The sequence below is a fragment of the Crotalus tigris genome, unplaced genomic scaffold (assembly GCF_016545835.1).
Source record: "Crotalus tigris isolate CLP2741 ecotype Arizona unplaced genomic scaffold, ASM1654583v1 scf7180000018330.590113, whole genome shotgun sequence".
Lineage (NCBI taxonomy): Eukaryota > Metazoa > Chordata > Lepidosauria > Squamata > Viperidae > Crotalus > Crotalus tigris.
The window spans coordinates 104,972-131,762 of NW_024096945.1; the positions used below are offsets into that span (position 1 = coordinate 104,972).

Sequence of the window (26,791 nt, forward strand, 5' to 3'; positions counted from 1 at the left end):
AGCGCTCAAGACCCTGACATTGATCTAGCTGAGCAGTTTCCCTTCTCAGGTCTTTGGTGTAGCTTATTCTCATCACCTAATCATTAATCTTTGTACATGGAGCTGCCAGCAGTTGAACCAAGAACCCTTTGCAAGTCTTCTCCTATGATATGGTGTCTTTCCCAGTCATAAAAGATAAAGACATTTGCATTGCTCTGGTGGTGAAGGCAACTGTTTGCACTTCTGCCTCATTCCCACCTTTGTTCCAAGCTATGTCAGTTTGGTGCATCCTTAGAGACCAAACACAGCAAAAAAATAATCATAATGCTTGCTACCATTGACTTACTTGGTCTAGACCGGTATAGGCAACCTTAGCCCTTTTATGACTCGTGGACTTCAACTCCCAGAATTCCTGAGCCAGCTATGCTGAGGGGAAAGGGAGAGGTTTCCATGCTGAGCCATGCCGGCTCAGGAATTCTGGGAGTTGAAGTCCACGAGTCATAAAAGAGCCAAGGTTGCCGACCCCTGGTCTAGACTTCTTTTCCTAGTTTGGACCGTTACATCAAGATCAGATCAGTCACTGTGGCCAGTAATAAGTAGTTTTGGAACTGTTGAGTGGGTATAGCTATTCACGAAGAATGAAGAAATTAGGGAAAGTAGAAACAGTAGTGAGAGAGAAGGTTCATCAAGGATTAGAACAATTAGCAAAAACATGACTTTAAATATTTATTTTTATCCTGTCTTATTTTTATAAATAAGTTAAAGGGGTGAGCATACTTAATACTGCTTCCGTTTCCTATTTTCCCCATAACAATACATCTGTGTGGTGGGTTGGGCTGGCCCAAAATTATCCAGCCAGCTTTCAAGTCTAAGACGAAACTGGAACTCACATTCTCCTGGTGATTGACCCAAAGTACCCATCCAGCTTCCTTGCCTAAGGTGGGACTAGAACTCACAATCTCCTGGATTCTAACCTGGTGCCTTCACCCCTAGGCCAAACTGGTTTCATTCTTACCCTGTTCTTCTCCACATTAACTAACATTGTTAGTTGTAACACAATTTTAACATGAAATGGAGATGTATGAATAAGGCCACATGTGGTCTCACTATAAAACTGGTGATAAAACATTCATACACAACATAGAGATTGCATCTTACAATTCAGTGCATGGTCATCACGTTAGAGAAATTCCTAGGGATATATTGATTACTAAGGAAAGGGGAAAAATGGGTTTGTTTGTAGCTTATTCTAACTGTGTGACAGAACACGGTGGGCAAAGAATGCTTGTAAACCTAGTAGTTATGGTTTTGAGTTCCTTATTGCTCCAGACTATTTAATACATGATTTTGTTTCAAATTTCATTGTGTTTTCCCATTTCATTTACCAGCAAGACCAGGGTCTTCATAATATAACAATAAGCAAATGTAAAGATAGAATTTTACAGATAACCTATTTATTTCCTTAATTGGACTTTTTTTATTGTTAATGCATGCAATCTATTGCAACTGTGTACTTCATTTTTTGTTTAACAAATGTGGTAAATGGGAGGAAAGGAGAAGGAGAACTCAGCCTATGAGCACATACTACCAAAAATGACAGTATTTATCCCACCATTTTGTTGAGGAAATGTCAAACTATAGAACACATAATTAGAAAGAGAAATTCTGGCCTTGCTATTGTTGAGCATGCCTGGTTTTTTGTATTTTACATTGGTACCCAGAAATTTGAAACTACTTTTGGAAGAAAAAAGAGCTTTCAAAAAGTGCCTGTTACTGTCATGGAAACCTTTATGATTTTCTTATGCAGGTAGTCATCAATTTAAAACCATTTGTTTAGCGACTGTTCAAATTTACAGTGGCATTGAAAAATGTGACTTAGGACCTTTGCAGCATCCCCGCCATCATGTGACTAAAATCCAAATACTTGGCAACTGGTTCATATTTATGACCATTGCTGAACCCCAAGATCATGTGATCACCTTTTGCGACCTTTTGAGAAGCAAAGTCAATATGGGGGAAGCCAGATTCACTTAACAACTGTGTTACTAACTTATCAACTGTAGTGATTTACTTAACAACCGAGACAAGAAAGGTCGTAAGATGGGGCAAAACTCACTTAATAAATGTCTCACTTAACAACAGAAATTTTGAGCTCAGTTGTGGTTATAAGTCGAGCACTACTTGTATTTTAGAAGGAGAAATATACATCTCTTGAACATCAGTGGCCTTTCTCTCCCTAGAGTTCATCAAGAAATTTCAAGAAAAAAGGACTTTTTCTGGCTTTGACATCAAGCCGAAAGATGATGGGCCACAGAAAACACACAAGGTGCAAAAAGCTTTGGGAATGGTGATGCTTTGAAGCAGTGGCATAATTTTCTGAGTTGCCGAAGTTAGGGGCCTTAAAATGTTAAAGCTTATTGTTATTCCGAGTTGATAATCTCTCCTTTGCTTTAATAATTTTTCCTCATGCCTGGATGGTCCGTGAGTTGCAGGATAATCACTCACACAGCTTTGTAATCAATGCCCAAAGTAATAGGATTCCGCTGGCCAACGGCAATTAATAAATTTGTGTCTTTTTTTAAAACACTAGCAAGTCGGGCCTGAAATACGACTGACTGGCTTTTGCTCATTTGCATATTTATTGCAGTGGAAAAATTCTCACAGAATGATTGATGTGGAGCTTGCCTCTTGAATTCCAAGCAGCGCATTATTATGAAATGAAAAATGCCGGCCATACAGTTGATTAAAGTTGAAGACAGTGGAATCAGTGTTTTTTAAGATTGTGGGAGAATTAAAGGCATATTTTAATAGATGTTGACAAGAAGTGAACTAACAAAAGCAAAGCAAAGGATTTGCTTGAAAAGATTTAATCAAACGTGTTTCTTGGGGGATTAATTGTCAGGGATGACTGGGGGGGGAGAGAGAGGGAGAGAGAGGCGGGCAAGGTGGGGAGGGGGCTGGCTTGGGGTTTGAATGAGGAGCATTGTTCTTGGGCCAACCTATCCAGCATTGTTGTTTGACCTACGTTTTAACTTGGTCCTGGAGCTGTTGGTGAAGAAGGATGCTCACCTTGAAAGAATATAGCTAGTCCTCGATTTAGGACTGTTCATTTAGTGACTGTTTGGACTTACAATGGCGCTGAGAAAAAAGTGACTTACGACTGTTTTCACACTTAACAACCGTTGCAGCATCCCCACGGTCATGTAATCAAAACTCAGAGGCTTGGCAACTGACTCATATTTATGACCCTTGCAGTATCCCGGAGTCACGTGATCCCCTTTTGCGACCTAACAAACAAAGTCAATGGGGAAGCCAGATTCCCTTCCCAACCGTGTTTGTAACTTAACAACCACAGCGATTCACTTAACAGCTGTGGTAAGAAAGGTCGTAAAAATGGGGTAAAATTCACTTAACAAATGTCTCGCTTAGCAACAGTGGGGCTCAGTTGTGGTCATATGTCGACAACGACTTGTGCTCCCTTTTTTCTCCTAAATTGTTCAAATCAGTTAGCAAGAAAGGCAGGTGTTTGGGCCCTCAGTAACTTGTTCCGAAGGGAAGATCTGAAAGGAGCTTTATCCACATTCGTGATATTTCCTCAGTTGTAATCTAAAAGCAAGTTCTTTGTATCCAAGAACTCGAGTTAGATATGCTTAAAAACAGCAACTGTGAGAGGGACCTTGGAGTCCTGGTGGACAATCACTTGATCGTGAGCCAGCAGTGTGCAGCAGCAGCCAAAATAGCTAATACAATCCTGGGTAGTATAAATAGAGGCATAGAATCAAGATCATGCAAAGTATTAGTACCGCTTTATAAAACCCTAGTAAGACCACATCTGGAATACTGCAGCCAATTTTGGTCACCATATCACAAAAAAAGATGTTAAGAGTTTGGAAAGAATTCAGAGAAAGCAACTAAGATGATACAAAGGCCTGGAGACTAAAACATATGAAGAACGGCTGTGGGACTTGGGTCTGGCTAGAGTTTAAAGAAAAGAAGAAATAGGGGAGACATGATAGCAGTATTCCTACCTGAGGGGCTGCCACAAAGAAGAGAGGGTCAAACTATTCTCCAAAGCACCAGAGGGCAGGACAAGAAACGATGGTTGGAAACTGACCAAAGAGAGAAGCAACCTGAAATTAAGGAGAAACTTCCTGACAGTGAGGACAATTAACCAGTGGAACAGCTTGCCTCCAGAAATTGTGGGTCTTCCATCACTGGAGATTTTTAAGAAGAGGCTAGACAGTCACTTGTCTGAGATGGTATAGGTCCTCCTGCTTGAGCAGGGGGCTGGACTAGAAGACCTCCAAGGTCTTTTCCAGCACTATTCTATTCTATGTTCTAGTGCAGTGGTTCTCAACCTTTCTAGTGCCGCGACCCCATAATACAGTTCCCCATGTTGTGGTGACCCCCAATCACTTATACATCACTGGGTGCCAGGGGCGTGGCCAAAGAAAAGGGGGAAAAAATGGCGGACAGCCTTGTTTGGTGACCCCCATGAAATGGTCGTTCGACCCCAAATGGGGTCCCGACCCACAGGTTGAGAACCACTGTTCTAGTGGAAAACAGCAGCTTGATTTTTACTTATCAAAGACATATTAGCTCTTATTGGTTCTCATCCTGCTATTTCCCCCCCCCCTCAGCTTTCTGCTTATCTCCTTTTATTTTTAGTTTCTTTTCCCCCTCATTAGTCTTTCCCAATTTTCTTTCTTTCTCCCCCCCCCCCCCAATATTGTTGGCCGCCTTGAGATCGCACCAGCAAAAAGACTAAGGGCTAATTGCGTTACTCAGGGTCTTTAATAAAAGAGGCCATAGGATAAACAAAACCTTAAAAATGCAAGAGACGGAAGCCTGGGAATAAAAAGGCCCAGCAGTAAAATTAAACAGCGGGATTCGCCCCGATAGATAGAACTCATCAGGCTTAGATGGGCTTTTGAAAATTGAATAAAAACGTCCTCTGTCAACAGGCAGAGATAGCAGAAATTGGGCTGCTTTGGTTGCCTTGGGCAGTCGGTACGGCATTGAGGCCGCGTTCTGAATTGATGAATCTCAGCTATCTTCGTCCCTCTTCCATTCTTCTGCTGCTTTGGGTTAGGCTTCCTCTTGACATCCATATTTATCCTTAAATAACTGGTTCAAGGGTGACTGTCCTATAGTGCAGAGGTGCCCAAAAGGTTGGGGACCGGTTCCGTGGAGAGAGGTTTTTCCACGGACCAGAGGGGGCGTGGTTTTGTATGCTGCCTGCATCCCACCGATGGAACTTTCCTTGTTAGCGCGGACCAGTTGCTGGGATGCTGCGGCCCGGTACTGGTCCACGGACCGGGGGTTGGGGACCCCTGCTATAGTGCCAGAGAAATACTTTGAAAAGGGGGAACTGCTAGTTAAAAACCAGCTCTTCTTAGTAAGCAATTCTTCCCACGATATTAATACAATCACAAGAAACCATACTCCACATCTGCCCCTCTTCCTAAATGTGGAATCCCATGTTTTTTGAACGTCCATATTAAAGAAGGCCGCCTGTTACCCCGTTGGGTTTTAAGTGGCTGGTGAAGACTGCCTCTAACTGCCTGGGCCTGTAAAGCAGCTTTAAACGATTTGGTTTCCCGGATGTATGTCTATGGCAGTGATGGTGAACCTTTCAGAGACCGAGTGCCCAAAAATTGGCCCTGCCACCGCTCCGCCCTCTGTCCCGCCACCGCTCCGCCCCATCCCCTACCCCGCCTGCCCACAGGGCCACTCACCATCTCCAGGACTCGCTGCAGATTGCCCAGGCAGACCAGCAGCGCTATGGTGGTCATGCCCTCTGCCTGCGCCCTGCAGCATCAATGCATGATAGACCGTGAGGGCAGAGTCTTGTCTACGCCAGGGCTTTTCAACCTTTTTACCTATTGTACCACTTTTAGGATATGGCAACATCCGAGTACCACCAGTCGCCTAGCAAGGTGTCAAAAACTTGATGACCCCAAAAAAAAAAAGGAAAAAAGTGATAAAGTACAGGTAGTCCTCGACTTACAACAGTTTGCTTAGTGGCTGTTTGAAGTTACAATGGCACTGAAAAAAGTGCCCCCCAAGCCACAGCCAAGCAAGACACCTGCCTGCCCACCCAATGGCGCTCTTCCTCCTGTCCGAGGTTTCCACTGTTGTGAGCATTTCTGTTGAGGATTGGCAGTGGAGGTGGGGTGGGAGGTGTTTGGTTTTTATTCCCCCTGTCTACTGGGTGGTTGCAGCAGGTTTTGGTCACTTCACATGACCCTGGGACACTGTGACCATCATAAATATGAATCAGTTGCCAAGCATCTGAATGTAAATCACAAGACCCTGGAGATGTTGCAACATTCCAGCTGATTGGCGCTTCTTCTGGGCTCAGCAGAAGTGCCAGGATCAGTGCCGAGCTCCAGCTGGAGCCTGGCACTGATCATGGCACTTCTGCTGAGCCCTGACAGCCCTGCAACTCCAGCCATCTCTTGCTCAGGCTTGTGCAAAGCACCTTTGAGTTCCTCTGATGTAGTTGAATAATATCCTTAGCCAGTATGGGCAGTGTTAGGGGATAGGACAGTGATGGCGAACCTTTTAGAGACCAAGTGCCCAAAACCCGCCCCCCCGTCTCCGCCCTGCCTGCTGGGCCACCCACCATCTCCACGGCCCACCACAAATCACCCAGGCAGCCCAGCAGTGCCATGGTGGCCACGCCCTCCACCCATGCCCCACAACATCATCTGTGCACGTCAGGGCACAAGGGCGGAGTCTTGTCCCCACTGCCCGGCTACCATGTCCTTGGCTGCGCTGCTTCGCATGGGCTGCGCTTGGGGGTGACTCTCCTCTGGGCAGGCTGCTGATGAGGAGGGGGCCATGGGAGGAGGCAGGGATGGGTGACGGTGCGTGTGCCCACAGAGAGGGCTCCGAGTGTCGCCTCTGGCACGCGTGCCATACGTTCGCCACCACTGGGATAGGAGCTGTAGAGTTCAATAGCATTTAGAAACCCAAGTTTGGGAAAGGCTGCTGTACAAGTAGTAGCATTGTGAATTTATGAAGTGTGAAGATAGACCATTTTCCTAGCTGTCTTATCCTCCCTGGGCAGTGGGCAACAAGTAACATCCCACTTAATGTTCTTATCCTCATGTAAATACTGTAGTGCAATTATAAAGAGCCGTGGTGACGCAATGGTTAGAATGCAGTGTTGCAGGCTAATTCTGCTGACTGCCGACTTCCTGCAGTTCAGCAGTTCGATTCTCACTGGCTCAAGGTTGACTCAGCCTTCCATCCTTCTGAGGTTGGTAAAATGAGAACCCAGCTTGTTGGTGTTCTGTCCCAGCCTATGTGAGTCCTTGTTAACTCACAAGGACAAATCCCTCTTTTAACACGTAGGCTGGAAATGCAGGAAAAACCAACTCCTTTTATTATTATTTACAGACCTGCAAAATGTCCCAAAAGCAAAGGCAAACAAAACACGATGCAAACAGAGAATTGTCCAAAGGCAAACAGAGCACGATTCAAACGGAGAATTGTTCACAGGCAAGGCAAACAGAACATGATTCCATGAAACTTGAGTCCTTTGCAAATGGTTACCTTCAGCAACCAGCGCTGCCCACACTGTCCCTTTTTATTATGCAGCCCCATGGCATGGCTTCTCAATGCCTTCTCCTTTGCCCTTGGAGCCGCCACATTGCCTCCCTCTATCCTGCTCTTGTTGCCTGTCTGTGTTTGTGAGCTAGACACTGATGTCTTCCAGCTGTGAGTCCTCAGAGTCTGACTCAGCTTCCCAGGAAGGCTGGGTCTCAGCCTGAGCACGAGTGGAGGGGCCAGGCTCTTCATCAGATTGTAAGTCCTGGAGCTTATCAGAACCTTCCTCCAACTCTGATGGCTCTCCAGGCACCTCCTCCTCCTCTGATTCCCTGGACTCAGCTGCCAGGTCCACTGGCTGGCACAGAATCACAACAGTTGGGGGCAATAGGCTTTCACTGTAAACCTCTTAGAGAGAGCTGTCAAGCTCTGTGAAGTGGTATATAAGTCTAAGTGCTGTTGCTATTGCTGTAATTTGAATCTAATGCAGAAAGTCTTAAGATGCTGGTCTAGAAACCAGGAGACTGTAAGTTCTAGTTCTACCTTAAGCATGAAAGCCGGCCCAAACTTTGGGCCAATCCATGAGAAACAGTGAGTCCCACTTTAGCAGACATGTCAAACACAAGGCCCGGGGGCCGGATGTGGCCCATGAAGCCATCCTGGAAACAGGGAACGGCCCCCCGCTGCCTTGGCCCTGGCCGAGGCCGGCCGGGAGGGAGCCAATGTACAATTTTGTGGTGGCCATCTTGGCACTTGCCCCGGTGGACCATGCCTTGGCACTTGCCCCGGTCCCACCCCCTTCTGCCAGAGACCCTCAGATCTGTCCCACTGCTGCCCAGGCCCCCACAGGCACCCTTGACGCGAATGATGTAGAACTGGCCATGCCCACCCAGTAGGCCATACCCACTCCATCCACACCCACCCAATAGGCCGCACCCACTCTGGCCACACACCCCCGCCCCCAGGGCAACTGCAATGCTGATGCGGCCCTCAGTGAAATTGAGTTTGACACCCCTGGACTTTAGGCAAGAAAGTCACTTGGGTGACTTTGGGCCCACCACCAGGAGACGGTGAGTTCTAGTCCCACCTAAAGCATGAAAGCTGGCTGGATGACTTCGGACCACTCACTTTTAGCCCAACAGGGTTGTTAGTGTGGGGAAAAGAGAAGGAGGAAGGTATATATGTTTGTCTCCTTGAATTATGTATAAAGTAATAAAGATGGAATAAGAATCAAATAAATAAATCCGTGGCGTTTGGGTGATGACATTAAAGTGCACATGAACATCATTGTGGCTATCAGTGGATGCCTGTAAAGCAGGGGTCCCCAACCTTGGCAACTTTAAGACCTGTGGACCTCAACTCCAAGAATGGCTGGCTGGGGAATTCTGGGAGCTGAAGTACACAGGTCATAAAGTTGCCCAGGTTGGGGATCCTTGCTGCAAAGGAGTATTGACTCCCTGCTATGTTCTTCCAATTCTTTGCTGGTCTTTGACAAGCAGGATCGACATTTTTGGAACCATGAAGTTTTTATGTCCAAGTAGATTCATCAGAAGGTTACTTGATGGACTGATGGGTTTCTTTTTATGGGTTAAACTTGCTTTTCCCAAACTGGCAGTATCTGGATCTACTAAGGTGACCGTTTCCCCAACATCCCAGTCTGTAGGCCCATAGCATAGCATAGCATAGCATAGCATAGCATAGCATAGCATAGCATAGCATAGCATAGCATAGCATAGAATAGAAAATATGGAATAGAATAGAATAGAATAGAATAGAATAGAATAGAATAGAATAGAATAGAATAGAATAGAATAGAATAGAATAGAATAGAATAGAATAGAATAGAATAGAAAAGAAATTATGGAATGGAATAGAATAGAATAGAATAGAATAGAATAGAATAGAATAGAATAGAATAGAATAGAATAGAATAGAATAGAATGACAAAATAAGAGAGTTGGTAGGGACCTTGGAGGTCTTCTAGTCCAGCCCCCTGCTCAAGCAGGAGAACCTATACCAGTGATGGCAAACCTATGGCACGGGTGCCAGAGGCGGCACTCAGAGTCCTCTCTGTGGGCATGCGCATCGTCGCCCCAGTCCTGCGTCTTCAGCTGGGTTTTATAAAACCTTTTCGCTTTAGGCCTCCGCTGCCGTGTACAAAAAAAAGGTTCAATCAATCAGTCAGTTTCAACTTCTCGCTGGAAAAAAAAAGATCTGGCAAAGTTGGAATTGATTGATCGAACTTTTTAGTCCCACCCAGTCTGCCGTTACCACCGCAGCCATGTCCACCCAATGGGCCACACCCACCCGGCACCCGACAATGCATAAGTGGGTTTTGGGTTGCAGTTTGGGCACTCGGTCTCTAAAAAGTTCACCATCACTGACCTATACCATCTCAGACAGGTGACTGTCTAGCCTCTTCTTAAAAATCTCCAGTGATGTAACGTCCACGATTTCTGGAGGCAAACTGTCCTCACTGTCAGGAAAATTCTCCTTAATTCCAGGTTGGTTCTCTCCTTGATCAGTTTCCAACCATTGTTTCTTGTCCTTCCCTCTGGTGCTCTGGTGAACAACCTGACCCCCTCTGCCTTGTGGCAGCCCCTCAGATACTGGACCACTGCTATCATGTCTTCCCTATTTCTTCTTTTCTTTAGACTTGCCAAACCCAAGTCCCGTAGCCGTTCTTCATATGTTTTAGTCTCCAGGCCTTTAAACAGAGATGATGGAAAGTATAATACATCGATGAAGCAGTTCAGTCACTCTCTGTTAGCCTTTTCAGAAACTGGCATCCAGAGCAGAAGTAATACATATGTTGCCGTCTCTCTGCATATGCCAGTTGTCAGCAGCAGGGATGCCCCCCTTCCTCCCCCTTCCCCTTTAATGCATCTCCAGTGCCTTCACCATTCAGGAATAAATATGTACTGTGCTTGATGGCAAAAATAATTCCCCCACTTTATCTCGGCTTTGTTCCTTTGGAAAGCCTGCCTTCCATTCCTCCAGCGCCATGATATGAGGCCTTCTTTTGAGGCCTTCTTGTCAGTGGCTAAGCCACAGTTTGGAATGAGTGGGCTGGCGTTTTTTAACTTGCTAAACCTGGCGAGAGGGAGGAAGGCAGGCACAGGATCAATGGGAAATGTGTTCTGCTCTGTTTCCTTACCACTAATCCAGAAACGTGGCTTGTGGAAGACTTCCAGATTTTAAAAAAAAACAGACAAGTCTGTTGATTTCCCCTAATGGCAGTATGCAGGGGCTGTAATTTGGGAAATAATATTTCTTTGCATGGAGAAGGCCATACCTTCAGTTTCCAGAATCTCCTGTCAGAGCTGATGGCTCAAAGTAGCTTCTTAGGCTTTGCAAACCTTACACTAATTCATCAGGGTCTCAGATATAGAAAGTCCTACGTTGGATCAGTGTTTCTCACCCTGGGTAACTTGAGATGTCTGGACTTCAACTCCCAGAATTCTCCAGCCAGCATGCTGCCTGGAGACTTCTGGGAGTTGAAGTCCTGACAGGATCACGGGTTCTCGGTAAACTTCCCCAAGAGCCAAATGGTTCCTACAACAAGGCTGTTACAAGGCCATCATAGACATGGTGGAGTGCCAGGTCTACTTATCACAGGAACGTCAGGACAGCATAAGGGAGTTAGTCCTCAAATTACGCAGGAGTCAAACTGTAACATTGGCCAGTCTCTTCCAGTTGTTAGGGAAGATAATCTCGGCCATAGCGATCGTCCCTTGGTCCAGGCTCCACTCCAGGGAACTTCAGTGGTTCCTGCTCCCCTTCCAGAGACAGAACCTCAGCGCCTCCCAGCAAAGAGTGAGACTCCCACTACAAGTATCGCGTTCTCTCACGTGGTGGCTCTCACCCGCCATGCTCAAGGGGTCCTCCTTCAAGGAGCCAGATCGGCTCATGCTAACGACCAACGCCAGCCTGTTCGGTTGGGGAGCGCACCTTCGCTCACAGTGGGCACAGGGCCGTTGGTCTCGCTCAGACCTTCGGCACAACATCAATTGGCTGGAGCTCCGGGCCATACATCTGGCCTTTCGCCACTTTCACAGCCTGGTGACGAGGTGTCATGTATTAGTCCTCACGGACAACGTAGCGGCCAAGGCTCATATAAACCAGCAAGGGGGCACCAGATCTCGGACCCTATTGACCAAAGCTCTTCTACTGGGGTCCTGGGCAGAATCCAATCTGGCCTCCATCAAGGCCGATCACATTTCGGGGGAGGCAAACACTCAGGCCAACCTCCTGAGCAGGTCAGCGGTCGATCACTTGGAATGGCGACTCCACCCGAGGATTTTCAGAGAAATCTGTCACCAGTTCGGCTTGCCATTGCTGGACCTCTTTGCGTCCCCGATCAACGCCCAGCTGCCTCGATTCTTTTCCCGGTTCCCATTTCCAGGGGTGGAATGAACAGATGCTCTTCGGAGCCCATGGCCGGAGGGCTTGCTTTATGCCATCCCTCCTCTCCTCCCAGCGGTCATCCGCAAGCTTCTTCGGGAGTGGGCGGAGATCCTCCTAGTGGCTGCATACTGGCCACGGAGGCCTTGGTTTGCCGATCTGGTGAGTCTCTCCCTTGCGGATCCATGGAGGATTCCTCCGGACCAGGTTTCGCTCAGCCAGGGGACCATTCTCCATTCCGACCCCCAATGGCTCCAGTTAGCCGTCTGGCACTTGAGCACTCAATCTTGTCACGGGAGCTTTGCTCTCCAGGGGTCATTACGGTAATCCAGGCTTCCCGTCGCCCTTCTACAAACCGCATTTACGAGGCCACGTGGAAGAATTTTCTCTCGTGGTGCTCGGTTCGACACTTGTCACTCTCAGACCTTATGATTCCCCATATTCTGGACTATCTGTTAGAGGGCTTGGAGAGGAGCTTGGCCCCGAATACATTGCGCAGATCGCTGCACTTTCCACAGTACTCACCTGTGACTCTGCGGTTTCCTTGGGGCATCGCCTCCTACTCTGCTCATTCCTCAAGGGGGCCGCTAACACCAGGCCCCCTGTAGTGCACAGGTACCCTTCTTGGGAGCTTCCACGTGTTCTTCAGGCCCTGACCAAGTCACCCTTTGAGCCTCTAAAAACGTGCGATGTGCGCTATCTGTCCACAAAGTGGCGGTCACGTCGGCGCGACACATTTCTGAATTGGCAGCGCTTTCTACCCGGGATGACCTGTGCATTTTCCACCAGAATCAAGTGGTCCTCCGCCTCGATCCTACCTTTCTTCCAAAGGTCAACTCCCTTTTCCACAAGGCCCAGGAAATTGTGCCCCCGGATTTCTGTCCTAACCCATCGCATGATCAGGAACGGCAGTGGCATCTATTGGACGTCCGCAGGGCACTCTGGTACTATATCTCATGGACAGCGGCGTTCCGCAACTCAGAGGCCCTCTTTGTCTCCTTCCGCCCTTCCTCCAGTGGTCGGAAGGTCTCCTCCTCCACGATTGGCAGGTGGATTAGGGCGTGTATTGCGAGGGCATATCAAGCCGCTTCATTGCCGGTTCCACGATGGATTACGGCCCACTCTACTCAGAGTGCTGCTACTTCCGCGGCCTGGGCCACTCAGGCGTCCATTGAAGACGTCTGCAGGGCAGCCACATGGTCTTCACCATCTCCTTTTATACGTCACTATAAGATTGATAGGTTTCCCGCGGCGGAGGCCTCCTTTGGTAGGAGGGTTCTCCAACAGGTCGTACCTCAAAGTGCCACGCCGGAACGGTCTGCTCCCCTCCCTCAGGGACAGTAGGCTTTGGTATGTCCCATTGGTGGATTATCCATCTCCAGTACTGGAGAAGGGGCGTTGTCTTACCTGAACGCCTTTTCTCAGCACGGAGATGGATAATCCACTCCCGCCCTTGCAGGTTACTTAGGCCTAGGGCTAGATTGATGAGCCAACACGTCTTGCGGTCAGTCAGTGGCTACGCTCGCGTCAAGACTGGGATCTCTATGGTCCAGGACGGGCGTGGCAACTTTGGCTGACTTGAGCTGATTGGGCAGGAACACAGTCTAAACCCATTGGTGGATTATCCATCTCCATGCTGAGAAAAGGCGTTCAGGTAAGACAACGCCCCTTCCCTCGTCTTTGTGGTCATTCGCAACAAAGGAAAATATTTGTAGCTCAGGGTTGAAATGAGGAGGTCCTTGGTGCTCTCTGGGCTTGGTTGTTTGCTTGCAGACGTTTCAGTACCCAAACTAGGTAATATCATCAGTGACTAGAGGAGCTGTGGTGGCGCAGTGGTTAGAATGCAGTATTACAGGCTAACTCTGCCGACTGCTGGCAGTTCGATGCTGACTGGCTCAAGGTTGACTTGCCCTTCCTTCCTTCCGAGGTTGGTAAAATGAGGACTCCGATTGTTGGTGGCCGTATGCTAAATTCTGTAAACTGCTTATAAAGCACTGTGAAGCAATATATAAGTCTGAGTGCTGTTGCTATTGCTAATTTGGGTAATGAAATAACGAAGCTCAGAGAGCAACCAGCATATATTTACTAGGCTGCAGCATCCTGGAATCATATCCTGTTTGTGACCTTCCCATCTGCCTTCCAACAATGTTTAAGGACCACATGATTTACCTAACTGCAGTCATTTGCTTAACAGCCATGGCAAAAAGGTTGTAAAAATTGGGTGTGACTCGCTTAACAGCCACCTTGCTGAGCAAGCAAAATTCTGGTCAGAGTCATAAGTCAAGGACTTCAGTGATGAACACTAAGGAACCCTCAAGATCACTCCTGCACACTTTTACATCGGCATGCAAAGTAAAACAAGTCTGTGTGTTCTCCAGGTGGTGAATTTGTAAAAGATTTTCCTAGCACAGGGGTAGGCAACCTTGGCTCTTTTATGACTCGTGGACTTCCAACTCCCAGAATTCCTGAGCCAGCATGGCTCAGCATGGAAACCTTTCCCTTTCCCCTCAGCATGGCTGGCTCAGGAATTCTGGGACTTGAAGTCCACGAGTCATAAAAGAGCCAAAGTTGCCTACCCCTGCCCTAGCATTATCTTACTGTACAGTAAAATTCAGGAGCAGAGAAGTCTTTTTCTGGGCCACGCCCAACCTCTGTTAGGTTCTCAATATCCTCTTCTCAATGTGTGGCATTCCTTGCAGAGTCACCTTAAGGCACTGGACAACTTTCTCGTTTTTCCCCACAGGTTACAAAGCGTTAAAGGCTTTGCTGAGAAGCCTGGTGGATCTTCAGGATGAGCTGTGGCACCAGAACTCGGGGACCAGACATTTGGTAGCAGGACAAGAGAAAGAGGAGAGGTAAAGGGGATTGTGATGGCGGTGACTGGGGAACGGGCAGGCAGAGGCCACAAAACACCTTTCCAACATGGGGGGGGGGGCGGGGAAAGGAAAAAATTAGATGGGGGTCAGCCCTTGAACCCAGCTTACAATCACAATTGAGCCCAAAGTCTCTGTTGCTAAGCGTGACAGGTGTTTAAGTGAATTTTACCCCCTTTTACAACCTTTCTTGCCGAAGTTATTAAGTGAATCACTGCGATTGTTAAGTTAGTAACACCCTTGTTAGAATAGAATGACAGAGTTGGAAGGGATCTTGTAGGTCAGTGGTGGCGAACCTATGGGTGCCAGAGGTGGCACTCAGAGCCCTCTCTGTGGGCACCCGCGCCGTTGCCCCAGCCCCGCCTCCCCCCGCACCCCCCTCCTCACCAGCAGCCCTCCCAGAGGAGAGTCACCCCCGAGCACGGCCCGTGTGGAGCAGCACAGCCAAGGACATGGCAGCTGGGCAGCGGGGACAAGACTCCGCCATCACGCCCCGTCGCGTGCAGTTGATGCTGCAGGGTGCGGGCAGAGGGGGGGCTGCCATGGCACTGCTGGGCTGCCTGGGTGATCTGCCGTGGGTTGTGGAAGTGTTGGGTGGCCCTGTGGGTGGGCGGGGCACGGGGGCGGAGCTGGTAGGGGTGGAGTGGGGGGCGGGGCAGGACCGGGTTTTGGGCACTCGGTCTCTAAAAGGTTCACCATCATGTTGTAGGTCAGTGGTTCTCAACCTGTGGGTCGGGACCCCATTTGGGGTCGAATGACCATTTCACGGGGGTCGCCAAACAACGCAGTCCGCCATTTTTTCCCCCTTTTCCTTAGCTGTGCTACTCCCTTTTATTCTATTGGCTTTTGAAAGCCAATAGAAGAGACTCTCTTGAATAGAGTCTAATTCTATTGGCTTTCAAAAGCCAATAAGAATTGTCCAGGCTGTGTCTGCCCTGCTGAGCCCGCCAAAAGTCCCATTCTGCAAACAGTGCTGCACTAGTTGAGTAGTCCTCGACTTACAACCGGTTGAGTAGTCATCTAGCCCACCCACCTCCACCCAAGAAGACCCTACACCACATCTGACAGATGGAGTCTCTTCTTGAAAGCTTCCAGTGATGAAGCTCCCACAATGTCTGAAGGCAAACTGTTCCATTGTTCTCACTGTCAGGAAATTCCTCCTTATTTCTAGGTTGAATCTCTCCTTGATCAGCTTCCATCTGTTATTCCTTGTCTGGCCTTCGGGTGCTTTAGAAAATAGGTTGACCCCCCCTCCTCTCTCTGTGACGGCCCCTCAAATATTGCAACACTGTTGTCATGTCTCCCTGATCCTTCTCTTCACTAGACTAGCCATGCCCAGTTCCTGTAACCGTTCCTCATGTGTTTTAGCCTCCAGTCCCTTAATCGTCTTTGTTGCTCTTCTCTGCTTCTCTCACTTTGTTAAGTGAATCTGGCTTCCCCATTGACTTAAGCACGATCAACATCTAGTGGCGCGACCCCTAAGCTAATTTAAGGAAAACTCATTTAATTTAGTTTCAGGAATTCTGGGAGCGGACGTCCCACAGGTGGTAAAATTGCCATAGTTGCCCACCCCTGATTTAAACGTACAATCCCCGATCACGAGTGGCCGTATTGGCTGAGGCTGAAAAAGAGCTGATCCTGAAAGCGTCTGGCAATGCCGATGTCTCGATTTAGAAAAGGCCACGCTGAGGCTTCTGCAATCATGCCTCCCTTGCCCAATTATTATTATTTTTTCCCGTCCCCCCTTTGCATTAGGCCTAAGGCTTATCCAGGGATAAGGTTCAGAGCTGTCGAAAGACTTGTTCCCGCTTCATAGGGTATTATCTGCCTGTGTGATTACATGGCTTTAACAGGGGATTAGCTATTCATGGAGGGAAAAAATGCAATCAGCCTCTGTTGACCATGAGGCTAAATGGGAATGCCATATTCAGGGGCACTATACCATCGAAGGCCAAGATGATCTGACGCAGTAAAGGATACATCAGCCGCTTTCATGCTCCACTTCAACCGAATAACAGAATCGGAAGGGACCTTGGAGGTCTTCTAGTCCAGCCCCCTGCTCCAGCAGGAAACTGTTTACAAGCAGCCCTCGATTTACAACAGTTTGTTCAGTGGCTGTCCGAAGTTACAACGGCACTAAAAAAAAGTGACTTATGACCATTTTTCACACTTACGACCATTGCAGCATCCCCGTGGTCACATGACCAAAATTCAGACGCTTGGCAGCTGACTCATATTTATGACAGCTGCAGTGTCCGGGGTCACACGATCACCCTTTGTGACCTTCCAACAAGCAAAGTCAGTGGGGAAGCCAGATCCACTTAATAACATGTTATTAGCTTAACACCTGCAGTGATTCACTTAACCACTGTGGCAAGAAAGGTCATAAAACGGGGCAAAACTCACTGAACAACTGTCTTGCTTAACAACAGAAATTTGTGCCTCCGTTGTGGTCATAAATCGAGAACTACCTGTATCTCTTCAGACAAATGGCAGTCTCTTCTTAAAAACTTCAAGTGTTGGAGCATTCCCAGCTTCTGGAGGCAAGTTGTTCCGCTGATTAATTGTTCTAACTGTCAGGAAATCTCTCCTTAGTTCTAGGTTGCTTCTCTCTTTGGTTAGTTTCCATCCATTGCTCCAGTTTGACAGCCTTGCACTTATCATAGGTTAACTATTGGTAACTACGTTTGGGGATAAAACCGTACTACCATGTTTCCCTGAAAATAAGACCCGGTCTTTTTTATTTTTGCCGGCCCACTTCTTCAGCGGAGTCCCCTGGCCTGCATTTTGCAATCAGAGGCCTTTCCAGGAGGCCTCTGCAGCCGAGAACCGAGCTATGGTTTCAATCCATAGCTCGGTTCTCAGCTGTAGAGGCCTTCCAGAAAGACCTCTGACTGAAAAGCGTACTGCAACAGTAAGTGGGTGCTGGGCATGTGGGGTAGCTCCACCCCCGCCTCCCACCCCTGCCCTAGCTTGATTTTTAGGCATGCACCTTGCCCCAAAACTAGGGTTTATTTGGGGGGGGGCAGGGCTTATATTAGGCCCACCTCCAAAACTCAAATTAGGGCTTATTTTCAGGGCAGGTCTTACTTTCGGGGAAACACGGTAAAGAAAGCAAGCTATCAGGAGATGCTTGGACAGCTCTGTAAGACTAAATGCACCACCACCATCTTTATTGTCAGCAATGAAGAGATCTCAAGTGGCAGCGATGAAGCTGAGGAAGGGAAGAGGGTTGTGGGGAGGCCACCCAAACGGAAGCTGGAGATGGAGGACTACCCTGAATTTGCCTCCAAGCGGTTTGCTGAGTTTCGAGTCTATAGAAACAGCACCCTACAGAAGTGGCATGACAAGACCAAGCTGGCTTCTGGCAAACTGGGCAAGGCAAGTATTTCTTTATCAGAGCAACTGAGGAGGGATGCATGGTGTGAATCCATCAGCAAGAAGCCTGGTGCCTGTGAGTTCTAGTCCCGCCTTAGTCACAAAAGCCATCTGGGTGACTTTGGGCCAGTCACCAGGAGATGGTGAGTTCTAGTCCTGCCTTAGATATGAAAGCCAGCTGAGTCACTGTGAGCCAATCACCAGGAGATTGTGAGTTCTAGTCCTGCCTTAGGCATGAAAGCCAGCTGAGTCACTGAGCCAATCACTAGGAGATTGTGAGTTCTAGTCCTGCCTTAGGCATGAAAGCCAGCTGAGTCACTGTGAGCCAATCACCAGGAGACTGTGAGTTCTAGTCCTGCCTTAGGCATGAAAGCCAGCTGAGTCACTGTGAGCCAATCACTAGGAGATTATGAGTTTTAGTCCTACCTTGGGCTTGAAAGCCAGCTGAGTCACTGTGAACCAATCACCAGGAAACTGAGTTCTAGTCTTGCCTTAGACATGAAAGCCAGCTGAGTCACTGTGAGCCAATCACCAGGAGATTATGAATTCTAGTCCTGCCTTAGGCATGAGGCCCCTTGAATGCGGGGTGCCGCAGGGGTCGGTCCTCTCCCCCCTCCTATTTAACATTTATATGAAGCCGCTGGGTGAGATCATCAGACAGCACGGGGTGAGGTTTCATCAGTATGCTGATGATACCCAGCTATATATCTCTTCCCCGAGCTCTCTCAGTGAAGCGGCTGATGTGATGGGCCGTTGCCTTGAAGCCGTGAGGGTCTGGATGGAGGTTAACAGACTCAGGCTCAATCCTGACAAGACCGAGTGGCTTTAGATGTTGCCTCCCAAGGATCATGTTAACTGTCTAGTGTTGACTCTAGCAGGGGAAAATATACCCCCTTCGGAGCGGGTTCGCAACTTGGGTGTCCTCCTTGATCCACAGCTGAAATTGGAACATCATTTGATGGCAGTGGCTGGGAGGACCTTTGCACAAGTTCATCTGTTGCACCAGTTGCGACCCTACCTGGACCGGGAAGCTCTCCTTACAGTCACTCATGCCCTTGTCACCTCACGCCTGGACTACTGCAACGCGCTCTACACGGGGCTACCCTTGAAAAGTATTCGGAGACTACAGTTGGTCCAGAATGCAGCCGCCCGAGTGATAGCGGGTGTTCCTCGGTACACCCACGTTACACCTATCCTCCGCGAGCTGCACTGGTTGCCTGTTGGTCTTCGGGTCCAATTCAAGGTGTTGGTTATTACCTTTAAAGCTCTATATGGCTCAGGGCCAGGCTATTTGTGAGACAGCCTACTACCTCATAGTTCCCTTCGTCCGGTTAGATCCCACAGGCTGGGCCTCCTTCAGGTCCCGTCGGCCAAGCAGTGCCATTTGGCAGGGCTGCAGGGGAGGGCTTTCTCTGTGATGGCGCCCACGTCTTAGAACCAGCTCCCCCCGCAGATTAGGACCGCTTCCACCCTGTTGGTTTTCCGCAAGCTGCTTAAGACCTGACTTTTCCGGCAGGCCTGGGGTTTATAAAATCTGACCCCTGGATGAATGTTACTATATTGTTTGTCTTGTTAAGTTATATTGTGTTTTTATTGTTAGCTGCCCGGAGTCCTGCGGGAGTGGGGCGGTATATAAATCCAAATGAATGAATGAATGAATGAATGAATGAATGAATGAATGAATGAATGAATGAATAAAAGCTGACTTTGGGCCAGTCACCAGGACCTTGTGAAGTTATATTGTGTTTTTATTGTTAGCCGCCCGGAGTCCTGCGGGAGTGGGGCGGTGTATAAATCCTAATAAATGAATGAATGAATGAATGAATGAAAGCTGACTTTGGGCCAGTCACCAGGACCTTGTGAGTTCTAGTTCTGCCATAGGCATGAAAGTCAGCTAGGTCAATGTGGGCCGATTACCAGGAGACTGTGAATTCTAGTCCCACCTTAGGTATGACAGCTGGTTGGGTGACTTTCAGCCAGTCACTCTTTCTTAGCCCAACTCACCTCACAGAGTTGTTATAATGGGGAAAATAGAGGTATGTATGCCACCATGAGTTATTTACGTATACAAATAAAGCAGAGGAATGGATGGATGGACGGATCGATGGGTGGATGAACGAGATCACCTTGAAGAAAAATTTACAAGTAAAAGTAAACCCTCCCAAAAGCAAATAGTGTGATCAGCATGTAAAAGAAAATAAATAGATAATAGCAGGAAACAATTTCTGCTCATTGGCTGGTAAAGAAAGACAGCGGCGGGGGGGGGGGGCTTGGGGCCAGGAGGAAACATCAGTGTCTTTTCTGCTTTCCCTGACGTTGCTTGATGCTCTTCCAGGGTTTTGGTGCCTTTGAGCGATCCATCTTGACTCAAGTAGATCATATCCTGATGGACAAAGAGAGGTTACTCCGGCGGACACAGACCAAGAGGTCAGCCTACAGGGTGCTGGGAAAAACCCCGCCGGCTGCTGAGGTTCTTCCAGAAACCCAGCTGGCAGAGACGGTAAGGAGTGACACAGGTTGGACGAAGCAGAGGGAACAATTTGATTCTCCTATTTGGAGGTAATTGATTTGGGGGAAGAAAAACCAATCACAGGAAACTTAGCAGCAGAGGTTTTGGTCCCAGTTATGTCAAGGATTACTTGTTAATGCGTTGCTAAGTGAACGGGACAGTTGTTAAGTGATTCCACTTAAACTAATGGGCGTTTTTTGTGGTTGTGTGACCATGGAACACTGCAAATCACCGTAAATGCAAGCCAGTTGTTTAGTGCCCAAAGCGCAATCACCTTCCCACCAGATGTGTGTGCATGCATCTATTTACAGTTGTCGGAACTCCGGATCCAGGTCTGTTTAACTTGAAACGGTCACTAAGTGAGGACTATCTGTAAATTGCTTCCTGCAAGGTTAGGTGGGCTGAGATGGAGCAGCTTTACCAGCTTCCTTACGGTAAACAACTGCTTGGTGCAGCTGTGTGACATGTTTGTTTGAAGAGCTACATCTTGTGAACCTCCCCATTTTGTATGCATTTTGTTGGCTTCCCTCCCCCAGTTCAAATCCTGGATAACTAGACTAATATGTCATGTTTATAAGCTATCATCTGACTTGTTTGCTTGAGCTGTGCAAAGACTTTTGATGGATGATGGTCTTCCCAGACCTTCTCACTCCGTAAAGAATGAACACATGAAAGGGAACCGAATAGTCCTGCCTTCGTTCTCCATTTGTGCGTCCATATATTAGAGATGAATTGTGTATGCACAAAACCTTCTCTTGGTTTTGAAGTCAAAGCATGCCCCAAGATGCTCGAAACAGCTCATTTAAAGTTCAAGGCAGTAGCAACCCTTTTGAAATGGGAGATTTCATGGTATTTCACATTCAAAACAGTTCACAATGAAGCATTTTGCATATTCTTAGATTTCTGGAGCAACAAATAGCAAGCCCTGCAAGAGAGTTGTGGGGAGGTTAAAAAAGAAAGGAAGGGTAGACATAAACAGTCAAAAAATGGAAAGTGGGCTGTTGGCAGCTTATCTCATAAACAGCAATTCAATCCAGGTGAAGAGAAAGCGGAGAAGAAAAAAAATAAATTATCCGAAGAGATTCTGCTTTATCTCTTAAATGGCAACTCAGCCCAGGTGGAGAGAAAGCTGGGAAGAAGCATTTCAATGTGTTTAAGCATCTCCATCTCAATGAACTCACAAAAAAAAGGGTGGGAAATTCCTCTTAGACCAGTGATGGTGAACCTTTTAGAGACCGAGTGCCCAAACTGCAACCCAAAACCCATTTATGCATCGTGGAGTGCTGGCTGGGTGTGGCCCATTGGGTGGGCGTGGCCCATTGGGTGGGCGTGGCCCATTGGGTGGGCGTGGCCCATTGGGTGGGCATTGGTGCGGTGGTAACGGCAGACTGGGTGGGATTAAAAAGTTCAATGAATTCCAACTTTGCAAGAACTTTTTTTTTCCTACAAGAAGCTGAAATTGATTGAACTTTTTCTTTCTTTTTTTTTTTTTTTTTTTTTTTGCACACCGCGGCGGAGGCCTTAAGTCAGTGGTTCTCAACCTTTCTAATGCCGCGACCCCATAATACAGTTCCCCATGTTGTGGTGACCCCCAACCACTTATACATCACCGGGTGCCAGGGGCGTGGCCAAAGAAAAGGGGGAAAAAATGGCGGACAGCCTTGTTTGGCGACCCCCCGTGAAATGGTCGTTCGACCCCAAATGGGGTCCCGACCCACAGGTTGAGAACCACTGCCTTAAGTGAAAAGGTTTTATAAAACCCAGCTGAAGGCCTAGGACTGGGGCGATGGCGCACGTGCCCACAGAGAGGGCTCTGAGTGCCGCCTCTGGCACCCGTGCCATAGGTTCGCCACCACTGTCTTAGGCTGTCCAGGAGTCTCTGTTGATCCCAGAGTAGCATTTAATAAAATCTGTGTAGTTCTAGCTTATTTGTTCCTGACTTGCAGCGTGGAATCTGACACTTGTGGTACCTTGAAAATGAGCAAATATATTATTGCACACACAAGAAGACTGTGAACCCCACAAAGCTTTGGTAATAATAGATTTCTTATATTTATGGTATCACAAGATCTTCAGTAGTATAGATCAGGGGTCCCCAATCCCCAGTCCATGGACTGGCACCGGGCCACGGCATGCCAGAAACTGGACTGCACAAACAAGCGAAGCCCCATCCACGGGATGCAAGGCAGCACACAAAACCACACACCCCTCTGGTCCACGGAAAAACCTCTCTCCACGGAACCGGTCCCTGTCCCAAAAGATATATGTGGTCCTCAACTTAAGACTGTCATTGAGCCCAGAATTATCGTTGTAAGTCATGCTAGTTGTTAAGTGGGTAAATACGTGACCACATCAAACGTTACAACTTTTTTTGTGGTGATTGTTAAGCGAACCCTTGTTCACAGTGACTGTTTTTGCCAGAAATCCGATGCAAATAGCAGTTTCTGGCAATTGTTTTTTAAAATATAAATGACGGTCATATGATTGTGGGTGGCTGCAAACGACCATAAATTTGGTTTTAATAAAATAAAGTAAGTGGAATCTAGGTAGTGTGCAAAACTACGCTCCCCACCCCTGATCCATGGAAAAATTGTTTTCTACCAAACCGGTTCCCAGTGCCCAAAAGGTTGGAGACCTAAAAGACAAATATGCTGCTTTGATTGTTCAGTCATTTTGTAGCCACAAAGGCCACTGTGAATCTAGACCAGTAGTTCTTAAATGATTTGACCCAATTCCTCCTTTTCCCAGTCTCAAATATTGTCATTATCTTCACCCCCAGACCTGAGGAACTGTTGTTTTACACAAGTTTAGGCAGTGGCATTCCCAAACTGCATCCTTGACTCACAAAGAGATTTTAAGAACCACCGTTCTAGATATAAAGAACGGTTGCTAGGATTGGATATGTCTAGTTTAATGAAGAGAAGGACGAGGGGTGACATGATAGCAGTGCTCCAATATCTTGGGTTGCCCCAAAGAAGAGGCGTCAAGCTATTCTCCAAAGCACCTGAAGGCAGGACAAGAAGCAATGGATGGAAACTAACCCAGGAGAAAAGCAACCTAGAACTAAGGAGAAACTGTCTGACAGTTAGAACAATTAATCAGTGGAACCACCTGCCTCCAGAAACTCTGAATGCTCCAACACTGGAAGTTTTTAAGAAAAGACTGGACAGCCATTTGTCTGAAATGATATAGGGTTTCCTGCCTACTAGATGACTTCCAAGGTCCCTTACAACTACTACTACTACTACTACTACTACTACTACTACTACTACTTCTCCTCCTCCTCCTCCTTCTCCTCCTCCTTCTCGTTGTTGTTCTTATTATCATTATTACTATTATTACAATGATGATGATGATGATGATGTTGGAGCTGAGATGGTCCTCCCAAAAATATCTTTTCTGCCTTCTAGGAGACAGTTCCTCCAGTGATGTCAAATGCCCACCTCAAAGACCTGGATGTGGAGATCTTTGATGACGATGACTTTTATCATCAGGTGAGTCCCCACCTTCTAAGTAAGTGTGAAGTATTCAAGGAAAGCCACTTGGACATGTTAAGGGTCCTCTACTTTTTTTTTTCATCATCCGACTCAGAGGTTATGGCAGGGAAGCCATGGCCAAAAGAAATGTGTGAAAGAGAGTTTTAACACACACACACACACACACACACACCATAAGCCTCTCAACTCCTCTGATTGCTGCTGAGGCCAGCATAGCTGAGCATGAGTAGGGAAAAATATTCATCCAAAAAGCACATTCAGATGTTCTCCCGGATGCTCGTTTTCCATCCTGACACATACCAATGGTTCACCATGAGCTGGTTTTGCCGAAAACTGGAAGTAAATGCCATGGGGGAGGGGGGGAGCTGTGACCGTGGGATGCTGCAAATATTGCCAAGTATCTGGCATGTGATCGTGTGACTGCGGGCGAGGGTGACCATCGAAACTTCAGAACTGGTTCATAAGTACCACCGGGCCGGTCTTTTGAATGGTCACTGAGGGACTGGCCATAACTCAAGGGCTAATATGTATTGTGAATAAAGTGCATTAGCAACAGCATTTTAGACTTATATACTGCCCCATAGTGTTTCAAAACTCTCTAGTTTACAATATAGAAGCAATATTTGCATATTGTTCCCCAAACAATCTGGGTTCTCATTTTACCGACCGCAGAAGGACGGAAGGCTGATTGGGCCTTGGGACCCGTCAGGATTGAATTCCAGGCCGTGGGTAGAGTTAGCCTGCAATTCTGCATTCTAAAGGGCTCCTGAAAGTTCATTTCTTCTTTCCATTCCTTAAAAAAAAAAAAAGTTGGAGCATACCAGAATCCATGGGCAAAATATTGTCCATCCTTGCAGTAAAGTCGGTGCTTCGAAAAGACCCCTAAAAGGAGTTTGAAATCAAATTTGTAGGTCAGTGTGGGACTGAATTCAGCCCTCTTCCTCAAACGTCTCTTGATTCAAAATATGATAATGGGATGTTCCTAATTAAAAGGCTAAGCTGGGGCTGAGTGAGTGGACTTGGAGAGACTTGTACAGACAGGCTATTTATAGGCCACCCATCTCACAAAGCATGATTTGCATATGGGTGATGAATTAATTCCTGGCGGAGTGTGGCTGTGGGCTTGTGGGCTATTGCTGTTCCTAGGAGTTGGAGGATTCTGACTCATTTCTGACATGCCTTTTCTGTGTGGTGGGGGTTCGTTTTTGCGTGGTAGTGGGCTGTGTGGGTGTGTTGTGGTTTGGGCCCTCTGTGTCGGAAGATAATAATAATAATAATAATAGTAATAGTAGTAGTAGTAGTAGTAGCAGTAGTAATAGTAAAGTTGGAAGGGACCTTGGAGGTCATCTAGTCCAACCCCCTGCTCAGGCAGGAAACCCTACACCATTTCGGACAAATGGCTGTCCAGTCTCTTCTTAAAAACTTCCAGTGTTGGAGCATTCACTGCTTTTGGAGGCAGGTTGTTCCACTGATTAATTGTTCTCACTGTCAGGAAGTTTCTCCTTAATTCTAGGTTGCTTCTCTCTTTGGTCAGTTTCCAACCGTTGCTTCTTGTCCTGCCTTCAGGTGCTTTGGAAAATAGCTTGATTCCCTCTTCTTTGTGGCAGCCTTTATGGCAGATGCAGTTTTTGGGATAGCCGTTAACAAAGAAAGACGTCAAGCAGCTATTTCTTTTCCGCTTTTCTTAGTGTTGTGGTACTGCAGCGTGTCCTGGCCTTTCGGAAGAGGGTCTGGACACAGTTTCTTTCGTGTGTGGGTGGGGTGGTTGCTTGCAAAGCTGAGGATCTGCTCCGTGCTCGTGGGTTTATGATAGACACGTGTTTCCAGTTCTCCTTGTCCAATCTCCTTATCTGGATGTCAAGGAATGGGAGGCTGTTGTCTGTTTTCTCATCATGTGTGAATTTAATCCCAGGGAATATTGTCATGGTTCTGACAGATGAAACTGTTCAAAAGAACTTGGAAGCATTGTTTACCTTAAAGAATCTTTATTTTGAGTAACATAATATTGGCACTTACATAATCGAAGCCAAAACCTGAATTCCCCTCCCCCAGCACATAGTATCAAAGCACAATTCCCTCTTCCAATTAACAGTCATAAATCACATTCCCCAATTAGCTTGAAGTGTGGGCTTCCTCTCCAGTTCTCCAGTCCTGCCAAGTCCTTATCAGCTTTGTTTACAATAACCTTGTTTCTCATTCCAGGCTTGATGTTGTTTTGTCTAGCTAGACTCTCATTCACATCCCCCTTCCCAGCATCATCTAACTCTAAAAGCAAAAGGTAAAAGATGGCTACATTTCCATGTGTTGTCAATGCAAAACCATCCGATGTTAGCAGCGTTGACAAATATGTTATCGAGTAGGTAGTGTGTTTCTTCAATTTGGGAGCGTTTGGGAGCCTGTCCAGAATTTTGGTTGGATGGCGGGTAAAGCTATGGATTCGAGTCGTTGCAGGACTGTTTCTGTATTAGGGTTCCTCTAAACTCCACTTAACTCCATTGATGCTGTCACCTAGCCTGGTATCGAAACGTTCGAAAACCAACCCACAACCTCGGAGAACGAACCTTCACCCTCATTGCATGTGGGTTTTGGTCCAA

The 26,791-nt window shown here is 47.3% G+C and overlaps 1 protein-coding gene across 1 annotated transcript in view; it reads left to right on the plus strand.

The window, feature by feature from the left end:
- Window positions 1-26,791, plus strand: part of AATF (apoptosis antagonizing transcription factor) — a 121,055-nt gene that overhangs the window by 45,448 nt on the left and 48,816 nt on the right. Inside the window, 4 exon segments of the mRNA XM_039350413.1 lie at window positions 14,684-14,795; window positions 17,996-18,194; window positions 20,527-20,691; window positions 24,111-24,194. Coding sequence (XP_039206347.1) covers window positions 14,684-14,795; window positions 17,996-18,194; window positions 20,527-20,691; window positions 24,111-24,194 — 560 coding nt within the window.